Here is a 23,793-nt window from a genome sequence, read left to right as displayed (position 1 = left end):
GAAATACATACAGCGATACATACCTTTGCAAAGATCCAATGGCCGCAATCTAAGCTCGAGTTGTTTTTGGCAGCCCTCCTTCCGCATGGCACACAAACTGGGATAAAGTCTAAAGTCGGACGCACAGACGGGGAAGTACTCGTCGTCGGGCGGACATTCGAAGAGACAGGAGCAGCGTGGATAACCATCGGAGCCCAGCTCACAACTCGCGCCGAAATCGCAACGTATGTCGCGGCAAGCGATTGGACTTGCCGTACCTTCTTCCGACGCACCCGAAGAATCCGTCGACCTTTCCTCCACTTCGGTCGTGGTCATCGCGGTCGTAGCTAACCACCCCCACCCAAATATTTGCGTGTTAGTCGAGCGATAAAGCGGAAAGTTAGTTAATTGATCGAGGATGGGTCGCTTTATTGGAATTACTGCTAACAACTGGGTTGATGACGGTCCGATGGTAAATATTTTGCCTGTGCCCATCCTTAACTTTTATTGATATTCAGAGACTATGGAGAGAAAATACCATTACCGTTCATGTTTTATTGGAACTGATTGTGAAAGTTAATATGTTAATAATTTAATTAAATTTACAGGTGTTAGTAAAAAAAACTTAAAAGTAATAAATGGAATTATTGAAACGTACTCATAGCAATCGGTGGAACCACGGCGAGCCTATCCTTGCAGTCGCCGTAGAAGATGACGTGAAGCGTCGCTGGTGGGGGTAATCTGCATGCTGCCTTTTGCAACTCGCATTCGTTGGGATAAGTTTGCATTGTGCTTCCACAGACGGGCTCGCGAGCTGCGCCAGTGCAGTCAGTTGGACACACGCATTCTCCAGCCGAACAGTGAGCTCCAAAAGAGCACCTCACGCCTTCACAAAGAGCTGTTGGCAAAATAACAATAACTTCAATTCTACATTGAAATTTCGAAATTGAGATACATAAGTAAATAGTAGCCGCCTTACAATACTATATAGTATTCCAGGTAATTTATTTTTTCTGCGACCTCGAGAGGTTACGACTTTGTAAAGCATCAAACTAAAGTTTACCGAGAAACGAAAGGCTGAACAGATAATGTCATTTTATCGGATGTTGGAAGTTTCAAGTAGCACCATCTCTCTTCATCACAAGAGAAAGTTAGACTAACTCACTCGCACGTTGAGGAACGAGAGAAGACATCCGTGCAAATTTAATAACGATTGTTTACTACTTCGCCGCAAAATAAAATCTTTGTGGATGCCACCGATTAATGCTGAACGAGAAAATAAAGACCCCGCATTCATTAAGAATAAGCAATTTCTATTCAAGTATTTTATAGAACAAACCTTATTCAATACGTTTGTGCAGTTATTTTGTTCCTACATAACGTAATTTTTGCCTTTGTGAAGTTGTGCGGGTAAGATTACGGGCACATGTGACTTGTCAACTCAGGGTAACGAACGTAATTTCAGTGCCCCTAAAATCTATGCGATTTATAGCTCTTAAGGGCACTGCAACATTTACGGACAGGCGTGTCGCTTACCACCAGGCGCACGACTCGTTATATAAAAAAGAACTATCTTTTATATAAGATTATGTGGGTTAATGAGTATGAGTAATATTAAAATTACTCATGTTCCGATGAGAAATAATTGTAACCTGTTTTCGTTAATAATTAGGTTTAATAATTAGAAAGGCCACGAATGGAAAATATTAATTACATCTTATTAAAACGGAGTCCGATACATAATTAGATACTAATATAAAATTGTAACTGGAACTATGGTTCATTTTAAGTAAGTAAATGAAAGATTATAATCGTGAAATTAATTCAAAAGCCATAAAACAAAATTATTATTACAAATCTGAACATAATTCTATGATTTTTATGAGCGGCATTTAAATATTAAATGGTAAGTATCTCAAAATACCTACCGTACCTACTGTCGCCGTCGTAAGCCCCGCGATCATTAAATACCTATGACCACAAAATCCAGTGTACATTATAATGAAAACATTTAGCATTCAAATTTAGCGCTATACATCTCATATGACCGTAAGGTATTTAGGACAATACTAAATCCCGGTTCCGTTTTTCATACAAAACGGAGGACATACTGGCTTAGACCTGAAGCATGTAATTATATTTTGCACCTTTTAATCTATATTGGACGTTTGGCGCTTTTCCCATTGTAGTTTGCTATATCTTAGGAGGTTATTACTTACGTATTTAACGAATAACTAACAAGTATGTACTTTCATTAGCTTACATATTTTTCGTTTCTAAGATACAGTTAAACATCGGCACAATAAATGCCCCATCTATATAATTTTATTACGTCTGTGTGATAATCTCCACAATGCCACGTATCGCTAAGAAAAAGAACGTCGATATTAAAACCTATAAGACCCGTTATATAATAATGGACTGTTCATAAATTATATATATATAACAAATATACCAAACGTAAGAAATAATATACAATATTGGAACGAAACCATAAAAGACCGCATTCAATACCAAATAGGTATGTAAACGAAATTCATTCCCTCATATCGGTCAGCTCATAAAGTATCCGTATGAACGTTAAAAAGCCGATTCCTAATCTGACTTTGTTTCTGGCATACGTTGCCGATGGAGCTCTTTAATCCCTTATCGATCTGTAACCCTTACAGGTAACCGCATAGCAGGTATATGTATTTCTACATTACATTCATTAAGGTAACTCAATTGATCATAATGCGCTTCGGATTCTTTAAATCGCTTTATGAAATGAATGAACGTGTTATTGAAAATGCAAATGATATTTAAGACACTTGCGAAATAAACCAAGTGGTAAGCTTTTATTATTTCGTTCGTAACATTTTAAGTCAAATCAATCAACGTAAAATCCAGCCAGACGTTTTATAATAATATTGTTTTCATCATCATCAACCCATTTAAACGTACGACTTTTGAAGTCGTTCTATTTTTCGAAGATATGAAGTTACCTACATAGTATCGACAACTAGGGCTTAAACCGTCTCGTAGAGCGCAATCGTGCCCATACCTGCGATGTATTTGGGTTTTAAATCTAATACTAGATTATTATGTAAATAATATCATTAATGTTTACCGACCGAAAGACGAAGTGGAGAAAGACCTCCATGCCCTGCACACAGAGAACTAGTAGGAGATGGCACTAGATAGGACGTGCTGGAACCAACTCGTATCGGAACCCAAAACCAAGTTCAGAGTTAGCAGAGTACGTAAGCATTATTATGAATGATACTCAACTATATACAAGGTCGATGACCTCTTGTAATTTTGTAATCCCAAGAGTCACTAACTACTATGGAGGTAAGAGCTTAAAGAAACGTATTCTGTACCTCTGTAATAGATAGTAAACGGCTTGCCAGACGCTATTAGTCTTGAAGTTAAAAAATGTGAATAAAAAAAATGTTAAAAGATTATTATTTCACAATTTTTTGTTGAATAGTTTCTAATTGCAAGCACATGGGATTTGTTAACTTCTGTCTCAGAGTGACGGGCGTAGTGGCAGTGCCCCTCAGATCTGAGCGATTTATAGCTCTGATTGGCACTGCAACTGTTATGGACAGGCGTCTCGTCACTTTACAACATAAAAAGAAATTAAATTTTCTACGTTGAATATATTAACCATTAGTTTATTGTGTTGATAGTCTCCTGCAACCGCGTAAAATTTTTGACAATTCTGTACACCAAATTTTACACAAAAATAAACTAAGACTAAGAAACTCGATTTGTAAAACCAAGTGAAGGGATAACCCTTCACTTGGTATCATAAAACAAATATTTAAGTATATTTGCCCACACTAAATATCCCTTTGTAACTTTTTATTCAATTAAGACTCGTTCGGATCTTGCAGTCAAACTCTATATATACAATTTTGTAGGACTAAACTTAGTCCTACAAAACTGTACATCAAGTTTGACAGTTCGACAACACTAAGTGTCAGTTTCTCACTTTTTATTCAATTGAGACTAGTTCGGATCCTTCAGATTAGCTTAGAAAATTTCACCACTCTTTAAAAAAAAAATTAATTGATTGGTCGATTTCATTATAAAATCAAATGGATTACTTAATTAGACTTAAAATGAAAATATCATGAAGCCAGATAAACAATTCAACTGCGACTATTTATTTACATAAATTTACAAAGTTATTTGTTCTCAAAGCTTTTAATTTTCTAAGTGTGACGGGTGGGACACTCACGACACCCGCCTGTTTGAGTTGATGGCTTCATTGCCAAGATCTAATATAGTTAAAACTAGTGGAGACAGACTTTTCATGAATTTCCTGATACTAAAAATCATCAGGAAAAATGTTGTCACGTTTTTATTGTCTTCTTTTATGTGTTAAATTTTCGTAATTATGAGAAGAATTATAAAAAGTTTGCTTACAAATGATGGATCTACATATAAACAGTGTATTTTTTTTAATTCTGTGTATTCAAATGTAACTTCTCCCACCTGTCACAAAAGGGCGTCCCAATCGTCACAATTCAACACATCAAATGTTAAACTCTGAAATTAAAGTAACTGTTATACCTAGTAAACATCGTAAAAATTCGAATCCATGAAAATACAAACATTTATTCAAAGTAAAAACGTTCAGAAGTGTGTCCCACCCATCGCTGTGACGGGTGGGACACACTTTCAAATCTTAATATTTATATTCCTATTTATGTACGCAATGCCCAACCAAGCTAAAATAATGACCCTTAGCATAATTGTTACTTTTACGAAAGCAAATGCCAATAGATTTCATATTTATTGGTTAAAATAAAAATATATATGTTTCATTGTTGACGGGTGGGACTTGAAATTAGTACTTATTGAAACTTTAATAACTGTTTAAAAATTGTGTATATGGTGAGGCCATATACACTTCCATGAAATCACTTATCACTGTTTTAAAATTCGTAAATTGTATTTTCTTCGACAGCAATAACTTTTTAGAAAGACGCACAAATAACCGCTAAAATTGTTGCTAACATTATACGAAAAAATGCTTCACTATGGAAAAATACAATAATTGTACAATATCCGATAAATCTCATTTATTTCTAATGATTTGATTTATTGGCCGTATTTTAGTCATACAATTAAAACCAAATTGTGTAATTTATTTTTTTTGAACCACGGTATCATTTTCGCTGAAATGGCCCAGTTGCTGTTTATAAATATTGAGTTTTCAAAGCGCTACCGAGATATAAGCTCATCATGATTCCCTTACTAAGAAACAGGATTATTAACATCATTTCGTGCTGTAAAACATTTTAGGGGTTAATGGCGTAACACTCAGGAAACGATACCAAGTTTCCGAGAACCTAGTCGCAGTTGTTAATTAATGAGTTTGTGGCCAAACAACATGATTTTAGGCACAATAAAAAGTTGTTTTATTAGTAAAAGCAAAGTTTTATTTCTTCGTATGAGGGTTATTACGATATTATATTAAATTTTTGTTTCAATAATTATATACGCTAAAGTTTACAATATCTTACACCATTATTTCATAATAAAAAATTCTGAGCGATTCCTGGGAAGGTAGAGTTAATCGCTTAGAAAAGAAATTTATTTTAATCTTGTGATAGTCATATCAGTAAACATAGCTGGAATGGAAAGTTCCAAATGAGTAGATAATTATGTACATATAGATATAAGGACGAACTTAGAGTGGTTAAAACTTCCAAATAATAATATACAATAATTCAATAAATAATCGAAATAATATAATAATCAATGTCTCTATATTACTTGCTAGCTTGTTAGTGCTTACTATTTTAATACTGGAAACTAAAAAGTGTCAGATATTACAACAAAAACTTAAAAGTTCATCTTTGGTATATTTATTATGTTTTGTAAAAAGTAATAGAAGTTATTTGTTTATGATGTTAGTAATACAGCCCTACAAGGTTGTTAGTATTTTACAAATAACTCTGTATCAGTAGAGTAATGTATTATATTTTTCACCTCTCTAGCTCGTAAAAGCTTTTTTCTCATTAGAAATCTGCGTGCAAAAGCGTTTTTTGCACGCCAGGGTGGAAAAGGTTTTTGAAATTCGAACTTGACGATGGACTGTGGTGCACCTAACTTTTTCTTTCGATAAAACATAATGCCACGTTCGAGTACACAACTTGTCGTACATTACTTATTTATGTAATATAAAAACGTTGTATACTTTATTCTTATTATTGTTCACATTAAATTGACAATGATAACTAATTGTGTTTATTACATTATTTTAATTCGTCAAATAACTAAAATAATTTCAATAATCACTTAATCATACAAAATAAAAGTAAAAGCAAGAATAAAAATTGATGAGGTGTACATTCAGAAGCATATATAGTATATATCGCATTCGAAGATAAACTCGCGTCAAACAACAACTTTGCAACCTTACATAACAAATAACTATTTAGTGTGTAGTTCCTAAAATAAGTGCCTTTATTTATTTCGCGAATATTGTAACGCATGTTAATCTAAATCAACTTCACAGTTTGAATTACCTATGCCATAAACACATAAACATATACTATACGTACAATAAGAAACTGTAATATATGTATATAATTTTCTATCACGTGTATTAATTTTAACTAAATACATAGCGAAATTAAAATGGCAGTCTCAGTGAAAATGATTTTTTGATATATCTTTCACTTAGAATCCCTATCGGTGAATTGATTGATTTTTTGCTGCAGATATACAATTATTGCAGTATACTAGTCTTTATAAATTCTTCATGAAACTTATTGGTTTGTCTTTAATAGTATTTTACGTGAAAATAAATAAAGGAAATAATATACTATACACGCCTAATGTAGAAAATGAACCTAAAAGATGTAAAGGAGTTTTTGAACTTATGTAACACATAAAATATTAACAAAATATGCTAAAATATATAAATAATTCAATAAAATCACTAAATATTTTTAACACCAACTGTACCATGTTGTCATATTGGGTAAAATAATATTATGAGAATTTAAGTTTATTCCCACACATTTAATTTTAATTTCGCTACTTGTACTCGTAAACATGTGAAGTATGTATATTTTTTCGTTATTGAAAAACCAAACAAATACTATTCTCGCATGTTAGACCCAAATCAAACCAAAAAACAAACCTAAAACATATACACCGAGGAATTCCCTAATTTTTGTATGCTAACGGGTGACTCACTAAAGGGACAAGCCCCACGTTGATTCACGGACAAAAGGGTTGGTTTCGAAACGTAATAAATCTTAATAAATAGTGACTCATTATCAAACCGTTTCATCAGATCGGACCCTGTATTTTCGGCTTAGTCCGACCTTTAATCAAAGTAAATATATAACGAATTTTATATCCGTTTTAATTAATGTAAAGATGATGTTTAAAAAGGGCGAAAGCTGAAGGGGGTTTCTTTTTCATTCCCTTCTTCTACTTACACAAATAACCTTGTTTGACTTTATAACATGGGTACGTTTAGCTTTTTTGGAATAATTTTAAACGAATCTTTTATCTTGCACATTTTAAATATCTCGTTATAATTTTTTTTTTAATATTTAAATACATGTTTTTTTTACTGAAATTATCAATATATTATATTCACAAAAATATACAAAGTTTCATTCATTTTACAAAAGAATATTCAAGGCCCTAAAACAACAACACGTAAGTTGCTATGATCCCAAAGTAATTACTTACTAAAGTACTTGTGTTATGGAAACTGGAAACAACGACGGTACCACAAACACCCAGACCCGAGACAATATAGAAAACTTAGTTTATCTACATTGGCCTGGCCGGGGATCGAACCCGGTACCTCAGAGATGGCAACACCATGAAAACCGATGTGTAAAACCCTTCGACCACCGAGGTCGTGGATATCGTTTCATATTCGCAACCTGTGTAAAGCTAAGACATAAGTATATATACAAGTATACCTATGTATACCTATGTGTTTGTATAATTAGCACTTACCACAATCCCCTTTGTAGGCAAGCCGCAAGTCATTTTGGGCGCGACACGCTGTAGAGTCCAATTCGCACTGCGATGCGTAAGTTTGCTTGTCACTTCCACAAACCACATCAGTTTCCTGGTCATAAAAGAATAAGTTTATCTTAGAAAGCGTATATTTCAATCAAAATAAATCTAATAAGACGTGAAGTTGCTTGAACAATGGCGTTCATGCATGCGTACGTATAAATACAGTCTTCTTCTTATCGGATCGGTGGCATACACTGTAATGCTTGCCATGTAATACAGGCAGGTTCGTAAAAATTTCATTTAAATGCATTGAAAATAATATGTTACTGCAAAAATTGTCATGAGAGTTGGTAACTTTCGTTAGGTCTAAAACAGTATATCGAAAATCTGCAAGATAAAGAATAGAAAAAATTACAGGAATATCTAAAAAAGAACAGAAAAATGACACCATATACATTACACCAAAATACATTTTCGTAATAATAACATCGCCACTTCTATTTAAAAATTCAAAATTAATATTTTAGGCCTCGGGAGTGGCAAGAGTCTATAATAGTTATCCAAAATAATAATAACACGGCACGTATTGTTCGTAGGTTCTTGGACCTAAGTCCCTGATACCAGCCGACTGTGTCATTGCTGGGGAATACCGCCACTCCCATTTAAAAATTCAAAAATTAATCTTATAGACCATGGGACAGGCGAGAGTCTAAAACATAATAATATCACTTCGTTCATTACAAAAAAAATATAAAAAATAGAAATAGAAAAGATCCGATTTGACTAGAACTTTAAACGAATCAATATTCATTGAATTAAGAATCTTAAAACTCTAGATTTTTCAATAACGGACAGAGGTTATTGCAGAGACAAAAAGTAAAGATAAAGTACTCGATATATTAAATAAAAGCGAACGAAAAACTCAATTAATGATAGGATAATCAAAGCGATATTATTAAACCAGTTATTATACGGCACATGGGACCTAATATGAACTCTTATTTCCACGCAGTTTACGCCGTAAAGTAAACTGCCTTGTAATTTCGTATTATAAACTGGTAATACCAGCCAGTCAACGGTCATATGATACTAGATTGTCTTCTGCCCGAAGTTTGGCTGGCAATATCGTGTTACAAAGGTTATTTTGACATTTTGTTGACGTTTGATCTGTCAAAAAGTAACAGCAATAAACCATTCAGTTTACAGTGTCTTGGTGTAGCTTTTATTGAATTGTTTTGTATGTAATTTTGAGTTTATATATTTTTAGGCAATCATTTCATCACGTGTGATGAATACGAAATGTTTGAGTATCTCGATAGTCATCACTTTTGTGAAGCCACCTTCACACGATAATAATATGGAAAAAATCCAAAGAAGACAACTGCGAGATCGTAGTGATTCGTTTGAAATGGATGCACAGCAATTTATGAAAAGATACCGGCTTAGCAAAGATGAACTTAAACCGCACATGTCGAGGCCTACAAAATCCACCGATTTATTACTTGAGACTAAGGTTATTTTTCACTAAGGCCAAGTATAATTTCTTGCAATTGAATTTATAGTCAAATAGTCTTAAAATATTATTAACATGTTTTCAACAAACTACAAAGTAAAAATTTACCCGCGGAATTTCGTCCACGTTTGACGTCGTTCGGAAACTTAATTTTCGTTATTCTCTTATTTACAAAAAATAAAATATAGTGTATTGATTTTATTCTAAAACGTCGTTATGCTTATTATTATACAGTGTGATTACTTATTTTCGTACATGAATAATACGTATCTATTATTTTTCTTTTAAACTAAGTGACAAATATAACACCGTAACTTACCGGTAAATATTCTTCCATGTATTTGAACTTTACACTAAAAAGCACGACCTAGTCAAATCCCAGTCATAGACACAACAACTACCGAGGAGTCGGTGAAAAATATGTTTGTCGTAATACGAATTTTATCCAGTTAGTTTTTGGCCATAAAAAAGAATTGCATGGAACTTGAATGTTTTTTTAAAAGTTCATAATACGCCCCCTGGTCGGGATTTAGCCCTTCAATGAATTACGTTGCTTTAATACTGGATTGTGAAATTGTTTCTGAGCCTATTATGTTGATCCGTATTAAAATATTTTCCTGTAATTGTTTAGCAAATTACTGCGAAGTGAAAAACAATTCTTTTTAAATCCTCTTTTACTGTAAACATAAAGGAGGGATATAATAAGGCTTTGTTTTGAGTTAACGTTTAACGAATGTTCATGTCAGAATATTTTAATAAATGCACTAATTTTATGGATTTTAAATTTACGGATTCCGAAGAGGACGATCTACTGGGGATCTTCTTGTATATGCCTCTCACGTATGGAGCGAGGCTGTAGAAGAGCATGGCGAAGCCATTGCAGTGTCTTTAGACATTTCTAAGGCCTTTGACAGGGTTTGGCACACAAGCCTTTTAAGCAAGCTTCCCTCTTATGGGCTTCCCAGTGACCTTTGCAATTGGATTACGGATTTCTTGAGTGAACATTCGATTCGAGTGGTCTTAGAAGGCTACTCTTCCGAACATCGGACGATAGATGTTCCGAAGTTCCTCAGAGTTCTGTACTGTCCGCAACCCTCTTTCTGCTGCATATAAACGATATGTTTGGTGATTCCGGGTACCTTTGGGTATGCTGATGACAGCACAGTTATGGACAGGTACTTGCAGGACCAATGCAAGGGTCAGTGGAGAAGAAATCCAGTTTTGTCGAGAGTCCATGGTTAGTCGTTTGAATTTGACACTTAAGGCAGTCTCCGATTGGGGCGACGCCAATCTTATCAAATTTAATGCTATCAAAAAGCAAGCGTGTCTCTTCTTCACTAAACGGAGTCTCTTTCACCTGACTCCGACTTCTCGTGATATATCCATACCGATAGCCAACCGTCTTCACCTACTTGGAATGGACCTGTCGTCCAATCTGAACTTCGAACGTGAAGCAGTTACATTGAATTCGTGACCAAAAATGCAGCCAAGAAGCTTGGCATCCATTCCAAGGTGAGGCGATACTTCACACTGGGACAGTTGCTTCAGCTGTATCAAGCACAAGTCCGGACGTGTATGGAGTACTGCCGCCACTTATGGGATGGCTCTACTAAATACCAACTGGCCACCTTGGATTCGATAGACAAGCGTAGAGGCGGCGAGTAGAGGCGAAGCTGCAGAGCCTTGAACACCGCCGTAGAGTTGCCAGCTTATCGGTATTCTACAGGATATATCACGGAGAGAGTGCGATGGAATTGCATAATTTGATTCCGCCTTCCCCTTTCCATCATCGTGAGACTAGACGTGGGTGGAGGTTCCACCCCTATGTTGTGGATATTCCCCGGATTCGCACGATGCGTTTCGCTTCCACATTTGTATGGCGAGCGGCTAGGGAGTGGAATTCCCTGCCTGCAGACTTGTTCCCCGAACGCTATAACATGGACCTTTTCAGGCGAGAGTGCTTAGGCATTATTTAGGTGTGCATGCTACATCCTCGACCTCATCGTCATTTTCCATCAGGTGAGATGGTGGTCAAACGCGCACTTATTTTTTATAAAAAAAAATATTTTGTGTGTACGTACATTTTGAACGAATTGTACAACACAATGTTATCAGTCTTTATTATCGTAACAGTTATGCAACTGACTTAATCAAATGTACATTTTTAGATCTATGTTATTTTTATAAGAAATATTGAACTGGATTAATTTATAATGTAGCTTTTCACAACACTGTGACTCGAGTTAAGTGGCTAAATATTTACCAAACCAGCATTTCTAAATAATCGCCCGAAGAAATTCAGCTCATCACTAATGCGTAGTAATAAAGCTTTATTAAAAACAGTGTATTTAGGATGCAAGGAAGACCTTCCGTACAGGAAGGAATGGTACCTATGTCGTGCTAGAAGACCTGCTAGAATGGCTCACTCTTCTGCACCACAATCGGCAAGTACTTTACGTGGGAAATCCTTACACCATGGTAATCATTATAATGTATGTCATCGATACGACAAGAAGAATCTATAGCGAATTACAAAACGTTCACCTGTATAATATTGGAAATGAAAGTATTTTCTCGGGTCTAAAATCGCGTTTTGTTTTTTTCGAACAAATTAACGTTTCCGGCTCTTTACAGGTCCCATGGTCACGGCTGACTGTTGAATATATTGCAGCATTTTGGTAATCATAATAAGTGTTATAAACATTTACTTTACCATCTTATACCATGGTACTCTACCGAATTCCGCTATAACAAGTATAGAGCTATCTTGTTTCATGTATTCAACGTTTTGAAGCAAATTATGTGTAACATAAGATTTAAAGTACTATAGTGCAAGAATTTCAATCGTAAGGCGGCTTCCCATGACACCGTCCGTGATTTTATAGATTTCGTCATACGGTTGACGACCACCGACCGCTACACACCGCCGCTGCCTTTTCATAATAATAAATAACCAATCGCTTAATTTCCGCCATGCACTGATGTATCTATCACGCGGCAGCGTTACCACAGAACAAGTCTCTTCGCTCGTGGCGCACCTTAACAATCACATGAATATTATGGTATTGTGGCGATGGAGCAGACGACGGGTATAATTTTGGTGTGCTTGTATATTAAAATTTCTCAAATAACTTCTACCGTAAATGATTATTACTAATTTCAGGCTTCTTACCATGGTATGACTTCTTTTTATTTTCCCCATATTTTGGAACGGTTCCACGCTCCATGGTCACGGGTTGACTGGACGGCGGCAGATGACAGCTTTGAGAGCAGACATATCTGTCTACCCTCTTGCGATGTCGACGACTACTACCTTCATCGCGATTTGTTGTGGCGTTACCATTGTCACTCACTTTTTTCACACAAAACCACAGTCACTGTATCCACACGCGAAACTGAACTCGAGGTGTTTTTGTTTTTATTACTGCACGCACTAAGGACTGGATTCCATGCACTGGACAGTTCAAAACAGTCATCACGGTTAAATGTTTTGTACTTCGTGATCTCGATGGCTTCTCGTACCAACCGTCGTATGTAGTGACGTTCTGTCGACAGTACCTCGGGGCTATGCAACTCGATCCAGTGGTTAGTGTCAGTCTGTGTGAGATGTTGTGCTATAGCCGACTTCTGTGCTTCATCGTTTTTTACTGCTCGGATGTATTCCTTCATACGATCGACAATTGTTCGTTTAGTCTGACCGATATACGAGCTCCCACAACTACAGTTCACTCTATAGACACCCTGTGTTTGTAGGGAAGGTGGTTTTTTGGTGAATGTAACATTTTTCCTATTTTGGTTAAGGGAGTGAAAACAGTTTTTATGGAAAACTTCCTTAACAACCTGGCTATTTTATCTGTCACACCTTGTACATAGGGCAAAAAAACTGGTAGTCTCTGTACATCAATTTGCTTCTTTCTTTTGTGTATTGGTTTACATGTTTTTATTTCGTATCCATTCTGTTGCAAAACCATCTTAACGTGCTCCTGTTCCTGTGGTGGTGTGGAGGTGGTGTGCATCACAAAGATCATAATAAGCTCTATTGGTTAATGACCTGACGACCGGATGTAGGTGTTTTGGGTGACGATGTGTAGTGGCATGTAAATATTTATACATGTGAATTGGTTTTGATGAATGACTGAGTGAACCCCGTCGGACTTTGACCAATATGCAAATGCATCCAAAAATGCAAGCGCGCGATTTTTCTCAATTTAACAAGTGAACTTCATTTTGTTATGTGTGTTGTTAAGATATGCTAAATAATTTTAAAAGTAGTTGTCGACAGCGCAAGAGGGTAGACAGATATGTCTTCTCTTAAAGCTGTCATCTGCCGCTGTCCAGTCAACCCGTGACCATGGAGCGTGCAACCGTTCCGAAATATCGAGAAAATAAAAAGAAATCATACCGTGGTAAGATGCCTGAAATTAGTGATAATCATTTTGTAAATAACCACGAAAGCCTTAAAATCTATATAACTCCCACAGTGTTTGACACTGTTGCGAGTACTAAAGATACTTTTTTTTCGCATATGAGCACTGGCAATGTTATTTTATGTTACAGTTTTATGATTGTTATAATACTGTGTTCTTTATCATCCTCTATAACTTGATCACAAATGTGTAGCAAGTCCACTATTTGAGGACCTAAACATTCGATAAATAGATCACCTTAAAAAAGTTTTAGAAAAAAAAAGTTGCCTTGTTTTAAACTGTCTCGATTTTCACACATTATTTGATTTTTAATTCGGGACTTAATCACGTATCTATAAAACATTATGGATGTTGTAATATGTCCGAAACGTCGAGGTAAATAAAATATGTTTTATACGCGATTAAGTCCCAAATTTAAAATCAAATAAAAACGTTGCCATTTAGCTATTCTTAGAAAAACATGGCATGTATTAAACGCCACAAATAAGGAAAGTGGTTCCGTAAACAAAATTTATTTTGGTGCGTAAGATCCGGACGGTTTGGAAAAGTTTATTGTAATTGGCAGCTGTTGCGATTTTGAATATAGTTATTTTGTAGAAATACTTCAGAAAGTTCAGATATAATGTGCGTGTTCTATAAATTTTTAGGAATCCAATTTTTTTGATATGGCTGCCATTTTGTCCTGTAGCGATTCATTAGTAGTAGCTAATTTAAATTACTAATAAACCTGAAATAAATGGGAGGGCATAAAAATTTTGTTTTTAAGTAACTTACGAAATGCTCTATGAAAATAATCGCAAGTGAAATTCATTGTATATAGTCACGCACAACTCAGTTCTCAACAGCTGTACGTTGTTGTGCGAAATTAGTAAAGTATTTACTTTCCAGAACTTCTCAAAGCTTGCTTTTTAATTAACAAAGCACACGCAAGTCTCAAAAAAAAAATAAACGAGAAGGCCGTGATATTAAAGTAACTACGACCCTCACTAGTAGTATCAAATAGATCCTAAGCGATGTCTTTAGGAGCTTTACGTGACCTTATTGTGTTATAAGAGATACAAAAACCACTCCTATATCAACAGTAACAACATAAATATACTATATACGTACTTATAAATGACTTCATCATGTTCTAGCACTATAAAAGCTAAGTAAACGTGTTATATTTACAGCGTCTTTATATAACACTTATTACTCCGAATGGAAAGGTTCTAACTAGACTTAGAAGATGGACTTTTGCGGGTTGGGTAAATATTTAAAGTCAGTCTGATGACATGATCGATTATTAGTCGCTCATAGTCAACTTACCAAAGGCATGGAACAGTTGTGGTTACAAAGACACACGGGACGTCCGGTGTCAGGGTCCACGGAGCAGTCGCCGCCGCCTTGGCATACGATGTCGGCACACGTTTCTGCACATAACAGAATAACAGGTTGTTGTTAAGTGACTACTGGTGATAGTACCCACCTGTGTAGGTGTTAGTGTTTTACCTATTTATACCGCAAAGCAGCTTTTCTGTGTGAAGACGACTTACAATCCTGTCTCATAGAGAACAACACATTATACTGTCTCAAAAGTGAATACGCGACAGTCACTAATTTTCATCGCGTGAATTCGCGAGAAAACACTGAAATATGACAACAAACTGCGGGGACTAAAATAAAGGGCTTTTTTGTGAAGCTCACTAGTTCAGTTTTGTAATATGATTTTTGCACCTAACTCAATGTTTGTCGCTTTACAACGTAGTCGTTGCCAGTCCAATTACTTAATAATATAGTTCTACGATTCCAATTTGTTATAGGAGCCATTTGCGCATATTTTCTGCTATCTCTTTGTATTTACCATACGTTGTTAGTCTGTGTAATAAAGTATATTTATCGTATTTTAATCCGAGCCAATTGATGACATGAAATTAACGTTGTAAATGTAAACATAGTCGTTTTTCCTTCATTGTCAGATTTGTTAATAAAGAAATTGAACGAATGAAATATTATTCATTTAATATTATAATGACGATTTAAAACTGTAATGTAATATAATAAATAGTCATTTCCTTCAGGCAACCTAAGGTCAGTAAAAGGTACATTTTTTAGTTAATGTTTAAATTGCTTTTTGGATAAAATCTTAGTTTTCCTGAAACGATTCCAAAAGTTAAATAAGAACAAGTATTTAAGAAATATAAAATTCAAACAAAATTTTTATTCATAATTTCTTTATACTTGCTAAGCCCAAGTACAAGAACGATGATTGATTTATTAATTGTTTGATGAAACGCCATTTTGTAAATTTATTGGCAAGTCAGACATCCGTCTTTTGAAATTGTTTAATTAAAGCTTAGCAGAACGAAAGATAAAATATAAAAACGTTATCTTTAAAACTTTAAACAAAATCCTAAACTTTCGTTTAACAAATGTTTACGATACCTGTAAAGATACATAGTATTTGTGGTGTTTACCCTTAGAGGCAGAATGAGGAAGAAAGTGATAAGAGAATTTTGTGGTGTGAAAGATGATATAGTGACAAGAATAAAAAAGGGAATGCTTGGGAGGTTTGTTCAAATGGAAAGTATGAATGTCAGTAGAGAAACAGTACAAATTTTTACAGTGAATACAGATGGAAACGCGAGAAAAGGTGTACCCTACAGAAATGGTGTTACTACCGGTAGAGCTCTCTTTGATAGAGTTCGTCCAAGGAAGCACTGTCATCTTACCTATTTCTGTCATCAAGTAGTAATGTGAGCGTTCCTGTCTTCGGGTTTTGAAGGGTAAGGTGCTGGTGAAATTATAGGCACACGGGTCTTGCCAGCTTAATTTATGTCTCAAGGTGATGAATGCAGTTGCAGTATCAATCAGATGTTTGTATTTTAAAGCGCTGAATAGCACTGTAACTACCATCAATTGGCGGCAGAAATAGGTAAGGTGGCAGTACTTCAATGGGCGATCTCTTTCACAAGGAAAGGTCTCTACTGCTACTACTGACTATGATAGGCTATTGGCACGACTTAACCTTCACTGCGTTCACGGAGAAACAAATTAATTTACTTCCATTTTTATTAACATGGATTTCGGCAAAGTACCGCCTGATTCTAATTATTAATTTTATTAATAATTACCAACATTGCAAACGGCATAAAATTTTAGGAGAGATTTAATACGTATTTGCACCCTTGTCAATTTCTGAAATCCTAACGAAAGAAACCCTAAGGTTTCGTCTAGGTTGTACTCACGGGCTAAGTGACATTTTGCAATATTACCATAATACAAGACAAAAATTCAAAAACGTATAAAAATTTAATGAATGTTACAAAGGAAAAAAGTTCTAATATTTGGATCTGTAGACTTTCCGCTACGGGCAGATAGGTAGAGTCTTGTGTGCGGTCTCAGCAGTACTGATAAAAACAGTTATATACTAGCAATTGCATTTTCCCGTTCTTTTTATTATGATTCAACATTTTCTTAAAAATTATATTGTTTCATTGTAAATAAATTTTTACTTGTGAGCAGTAAAGCTTTCAAAGTATTTGCGACGTATTTCAATTTAAACAACAACAAATTAAATATTATTGCTCGAATTGAATACTCTGCTTAATAAAAACAATGATAATTTTTGGATTCGTGAATATGCTTAGCGTTTCGCTGACATACGTTAAATATTTGAGGTTTAAAATTCAAGTTGTCCGTGTCACTAGTAGCTGCCAATAAATCTCTCAGTGCGTAACATTTGGGGCACGATTTACTTATACCTATACTTCATGCCCTTTTCCCATCGGGGTAGACAGAGACAACAGCCTACCATTTGCTACGATCCTGACACATATCTATCACATTATCAACACGCATCAGTGTTTTATGAGCTCGTATAAAAGGTACTCGTCTGTTAAAGGAACTCTTGAACTGGCCTTCTTTTAAACTGTCCTCAATTTGGTTATGGTAAATTCGCCTCAATCGGCATGATTTATGGTAATCAATAATAATAACGATTTATCTGAGCACTAAGAAACACGTCTTACAAATCATCAAATAAAGACTACGCTGCAAAAACCATGTTATTGAAATAAACAAGATGTTGTTTTTTATGGCACCAAGTCTGAACGAGCATGTTGTGCGCCTGGTGGTAAACGAACACGCATAACAGTTGCAATGCCACTAAGAGCTTCCAATCGCAAAGTTCTGAGAAGCACTGCTACCGCGCCCTGAGACATAAGTTAACAAGTCCCATGTGCCTGCATTTTCACCAGCACCCCTACCATTCAAAACCGGAACACAGTAATATTTCGCGGCAGAAATAGGTAAGACGGCAGTAGGTTCCCGGGCGAACCCATCCACAAAGAGCTCTATTACGACTAAATGGAAACTTAAACTTTGTATTATAAATAGAAATTGGCCTAGACCGAAACATGTCAAGCGCAAAAATTCGGCTCAGATCCGTGAGTTATCTGTTAGTTTATATAATGTCTTTCACATGTGTTTGCAATGTAGTATGTGAGTTAATTCAGACTCCCTAGCCTATTTAAAAACTTCCAAATCTCTCTTCAAGAACAAAATCAATTAGATACGAGCTAAACAGCGTTTCTTACTACAAAATAGATTATCTAAATTTACTTTGATAACGTCGGTAGCAAAACTTAAGCCTGGACTTCTGAAGATGACAATCTGTAATTAAGTGTCATAGTGATAAAGATGCTGTTGACTAACGTTTTTCCAGTTTACGTAACAAAGTTATTATCGGTAGAAAATTAATTCTGCGGCAGTTGCTCATCAATCTGCGTCCAGACCAATTTCCCATTGAAGCGGTTTTAATCTCTAATTGACATTTTAACGCGTGTTGTAAACGATAGGTTCCGTACAATTTATTAACCTGTTTCATTCAGTAAGCGGAATAAATGACCACTGTAGTCACCAGTCACCCGAGGAATATTTAAAATAATGGACAGTGTAAAAACTGCTTAATTTATTTCGAGTGATACTCTCGGTCCTGGAACGAAATGTTCACATTTCGTGTCAATTTATTTAGGAAATAAGTGAATTGCCATAGATGTATTTTGTTTTTATTACAAATAAAATAAGCAATTTAATTCACATAAAAGGCGAACGTATGAAAATGAATACGCTCTTATATAATAAAAGAGCTACGAGGTTCGTAGCAAATGGCTACGCCGCTATGGCCCCGTTTCTTTAGTAACCTAAATAAATCTCAATTTACATTCAGAGTAACAAATTGTAAATACCGTTAATATTACGAGCATTCAAAATATTTTCTTTATGAAAACATCTTTACCGCAAAAGAATCCCGTGCACCTCTTATAGACAATTTCATAAGAGGAAAAGATTTTCATCAAGGGAAATTGATAGCAATTTTTCCTCTCGAAAGAATTTTATAATTTATTTCGTCGTTACCTTCAAAATTCGCCATTGTGGCGACAAGACTTTCATTTAAATGACTAATGAAAGTATTCATTTAGCGACGTTGGAGTGAAAATACTACCTCACATTAAAATTAAATCACGATATATTTTTGCCTTCACTTTGTGAAATCTACACAGATATTATTAAAGAAAAAAGTTACTATAGTAAAAACATTACTATTAAAGAAAAAAGTTGAAAATCTACTCACGACAGGTTCCATTGTAAAGGACTTTGAGATCTCCTTCCTTAATTCCTTCTTGACAAGCGTGCATACGCATCTTACATTCGCTGCCGTACGTATTGTGGTCGGACGCGCAGACTGGCGCAAGAGTCGCGTCGCACACCGGACAGGCACACTGCGCGGATCCTCCCCTAGATATACACGCTCCACCCCAAGGACAGGTTACTCGGGCGCATGGATTTTCTTCACCTAGAGAAACAGAGACCAGTCTGTCATTACTTAAGAAATATACATATAGTATCATATTGATATTTCTGTGTAATAGTCGTAAGGCCTTCACAATCGTTGTATTTCTTATAGAAATAGATTAGACTTAGACCACAGAATAGTAATACCCAAGTATGATTCAATCCTTCGAATGATTTGTAATTTTTATGTGCCTCATCATTAACCAATGTGCAAGTCATGCTCACCACAAGGACCGATGTAAGCCACTCTCACGTCTCGATTATCAAGACAAGCAGCTCGATCCAACAGGCAAGGGCTTTCGTACGTTTTTCCATCCGTACCGCATACAGGCCTTACGGATGTTTCGCAATCCGGTCCGCAACCGCATACGGCCACGCCGCGCGCATCCAGCGTACATCGTTCTCGTACACCACACTTCACTGATTCACATGGGTGTTGAGCTGTATCGGAATGTGAAAAAACCGTTTGTCAGAATAAAAACAAAAAATACCAGCCGTATTCGCTATTGAGTTTTTGTTCAACCCCATACGGGTAATGTTCACGTTTACGACCAATGACTCACAAAACTGTATCAGTCTAAAATTCATAAAGTTATGATTGTTGAAATAAAAGCGGATGAATTCGAAATTGAAATCGACGAACAATCGATAATCGATATCGAGAGATAAAAAAATCGAAGTAAAATTAAATAAAAAGGAATTTGGACATCTCATAAATAAATAATCGGCGCATGCTAAATCTTAAATACTATAGTTATTGTTTACCTATCAATTATTTTTGTTTGGGCTAACATGACGTTTCAAAAATTGTGCCCAATTATTTCTTTATAACAAAGTAATTTTTAACAAAACGACATTAAAAAACTCGCTTAATGTTTCCAAATAAAGATTTAATTTTAGAAGACGAGGTTTTTTTTAAGTCTACTCAACTATTGTATTATTGCTATTCTTGAATATAATTCTATTGTTAATTTCTTATTCATTCCGTTGTCCAGTAGAGTTCTTTTTTAAAAGAATTTAATAGATTTATTCAGATGAAATTGTTATTTTTGATAATTTAGAAAATTCTGTTATGTTTTATCAGTTATAAATTATATAGATCCTCTATTTTATTAAGAACACAAGAATTGTTTTTGATTTATGTTCCGGTAAATTTCTTACGATAAACATTTCACGACATAATAGATATTCAGATGACATATACATAAGACACTCGTCCTTTCGCGCTTGGATCTAGAAGCTAAACTGTCGTAGTAACGCTACTCGTATAACAGTGACTACTATGGTGAACTTTACTGTGCAGGTTAAAAATTGCAAAAATGACAAAAAGAATTACTAAAGAATATATTTATACCTGAAGAGCACTCTCCTCTATAAGCAATTGTAAGTTGTTGTCTTGTTATACATGATTCTCTTCTCAACGCACATTCACTGGGATAGTCTTTGAAATCCGATCCACACACAGCTGAACCAGGACGAGCTTCCAAATTACATGGTGGACCGCATCGACACATCGGTACACGCGCTTCGTTCAATTGACACACTCCACCATCTGCACATTGGTGGTCTGAACATGGATCTAAACACAAGACATAACAAAAATGTATATAAGTTGCTCCTGTTAGTAATCACATGTAACAAATTTTGAAAAAGGTTCTATTTCTGTTATGATTATGAATACAAAGATCGAAGATACAGAAAAATTTCGTCGACCCGGTGGGACTTGAACCCACGTCCATGCTGCACCGTAGCCGTAGTCACCAACTGAACTACGGGTCCAGTTACCGAACCGTCAAAATTCTGCTATTTTTTTTATTATACTATTGTTTTTGTTAAATATCTTTGTACTGGCTTTCGGCATTCCTCGCCGCTAGTGACATCTAGTAAGAGATTTTTTTAATAACCTCCTCACCGCAACCGATACCTTTACAAGTATAACAACTGACGCAGATGTCGCTTTTCGATCAAATTGAGATTTTTTGCGAAATAACTCCGCAAGTTTTGGTTCACTCTGGTTCTATATCCGGTTTGACAGTATTGGTTTCTGTTTAACTGAGTAACAAGTATGTAAAAAAGAGTAGCTATATTCCTGCTGTCTCAGTGGTATTACAAAGCTACCTGTTTACATAGTAATATGCATGACATTACATAATCTCGAAAAACTTCACATTTCTAGGTTCTTTGTCATCAATTTATAGAATTTTGATTGAAATATACTATTGATTTAAGATATAGTGTTCCGTTTTTGCCTTTAAATAAAAATAAATTCGAAAATTTGTACGTGTTCTTAATGTTACGCAAATTTCAACTTTTCGTTGTCCTTGATCACAAAATCAAAGTTTTTAATGTTTTTATGATAGAACTGATTACAAAATGGCATTGATAACCCAGAATGTGTAGTATAGCTTAATCACTTATGTAGAGCTTACTTACTTAGTCTACACTGAGTTATGGTATGAATAATTATATTTAAGGCTTTGAATTTCTTAATATATAAGTGCTTGCAGCTTTGTTGCAATCCATGCTATCGTTTACAATTCTAAACAACAGTCATGAAAATTAAAAAACGACTTTTTAAGGAGAAAAAGAAGTCGTGCACAAAGACCGAAACGAAATTGTAAGAATCGTGTCACACAAATGGCGTAAAGAAACAGATGAAACAATTTAATAAAAGCACGAAAGCGAACTAGTAAAGTAAACAGAATTTCACAAAGGACGTCAGAATGTGCGGGCTTGGGTTTTGTACAAATTTAGTTCAGATCGAATAGGACAAGTTCGCTGAAAAGGGTTAGCAAATGTGTGTCAGATGAAGAGGACGAAATTAAATTACTTTTATGATAAAAGAAAGGAAGTGACCCAATTTCTTAGGGAAAAAAATATTTTGCGGATATATATTACAGATACTAGAGTTGTGGCAAGTTTTAGGTGCTCAGGCTTCCTGGCTGGTAATTTATTACGTTCCATTATTGAGATTATAGGGACAAGAGATTTATGGGGACACAGAGTTCTCCGTTTGGTAGGCTCAGTCAACCGTTGAAAGTTTATGACACAGTCTCTCGTCGATAAAAGGAGTGCCAGCTAACTCAATTCAACGCTCTTAAAATTGAATAACAAACGAAAAATACATGTTTTTTTTTGAATATCGTTATCTTTGAAGTTAGAATTCGGTAAAAAGATACTTTTATATATATCAAATCAATGAATGAAGGAAACCTTTACTCATATATTCAATAAAAATGTTCTCGTAAATAAAATATACGAGCGTCGAGGGTGTTTCTATTGATATGTACGAGTATCCATATAACATCGTTATTCACATATTACGAATAGAGAACGATCGGCTTCACAATAGTGAGTTCTTTTCAATAAAGGGCTTGACATACGATGTGTCATCTTGCCATGCACGTTTCCCGGGTGCGATTTCATTCCGCCACGTCATCTACGGGGGCAAAATGAAATGTTGACCCTTTTTGTGCGCCGCCGCCTCTATTATAAGTGACCTCTTCTTAACGAGTTCCTTTTATACTTCAAAAGATCGCCATCAACAATACACGACCATTAGTTTTAATTAATTTACCCTTTTAAGGTGAGTGGTGGAATTCATTTTTTGTTAATTTAACGCTGGCTTTAATTAAAAAATCTAATTATCTCAGTCTTAGTATGTTAGGAGCGTAATGGATGGGGGGGTCTCTGCCTACCAGTGGTAGACAGACGTAATGATGTATTTCAATAGCAAAAGAAAATTTTGATAGGTGCTAACGAAAAAGACGAAACGAAGGTAGTCTTAACAAGAACGGATATAAAGACCTATCTGTAGTATATGCAACTTGACATACCTACACACTGTCTCGTATCCATGCGTGTGTACACCCAGTCAGTATCACGAGAGCCTTTGGCAAGTGTGGACGGGTTGTTAGGTCATGCATGACATTGCCAAGCCAATGTAGTTAGGGTTTAAGGACAGGAGAAAAACATAACACCATCTAAAGAAGCCCATACATACAGAAGCGCACGACACGCACGCACGCACGCACGCACGCACGCACG

General features: G+C 35.4%; 1 protein-coding gene across 7 annotated transcripts in view; it reads right to left on the bottom strand.

Annotated features, from left to right (window-relative positions):
• The window catches only part of LOC113230453 (agrin-like), a 91,196-nt gene that overhangs the window by 13,776 nt on the left and 53,627 nt on the right, over positions 1-23,793 (bottom strand). For 6 of the 7 annotated variants that reach the window (XR_003310492.1, XM_026464390.1, XM_026464393.1 and 3 more), the window contains exons 6-12: positions 21,101-21,325; positions 19,972-20,187; positions 19,526-19,747; positions 15,220-15,323; positions 7,966-8,080; positions 638-877; positions 24-326 (exon numbers count right to left, since the gene is read on the bottom strand). Coding sequence is in view for 6 of the 7 variants with exons in the window: in XM_026464390.1 (XP_026320175.1) it covers positions 24-326; positions 638-877; positions 7,966-8,080; positions 15,220-15,323; positions 19,526-19,747; positions 19,972-20,187; positions 21,101-21,325 (1,425 nt within the window). In the remaining variant the exon portion in view is untranslated. The remainder of the gene's footprint in view (positions 1-23; positions 327-637; positions 878-7,965; positions 8,081-15,219; positions 15,324-19,525; positions 19,748-19,971; positions 20,188-21,100; positions 21,326-23,793) is intronic. The other variant, XM_026464394.1, reaches the window with a different exon arrangement.

Source organism: Hyposmocoma kahamanoa, unplaced genomic scaffold, assembly GCF_003589595.1.
Source record: "Hyposmocoma kahamanoa isolate Upper Pololo Valley unplaced genomic scaffold, ASM358959v1 63, whole genome shotgun sequence".
Classification (NCBI taxonomy): domain Eukaryota; kingdom Metazoa; phylum Arthropoda; class Insecta; order Lepidoptera; family Cosmopterigidae; genus Hyposmocoma; species Hyposmocoma kahamanoa.
Note: the sequence above shows the minus strand (reverse complement) of the source record. Positions and strands in the feature narration are given on the sequence as shown.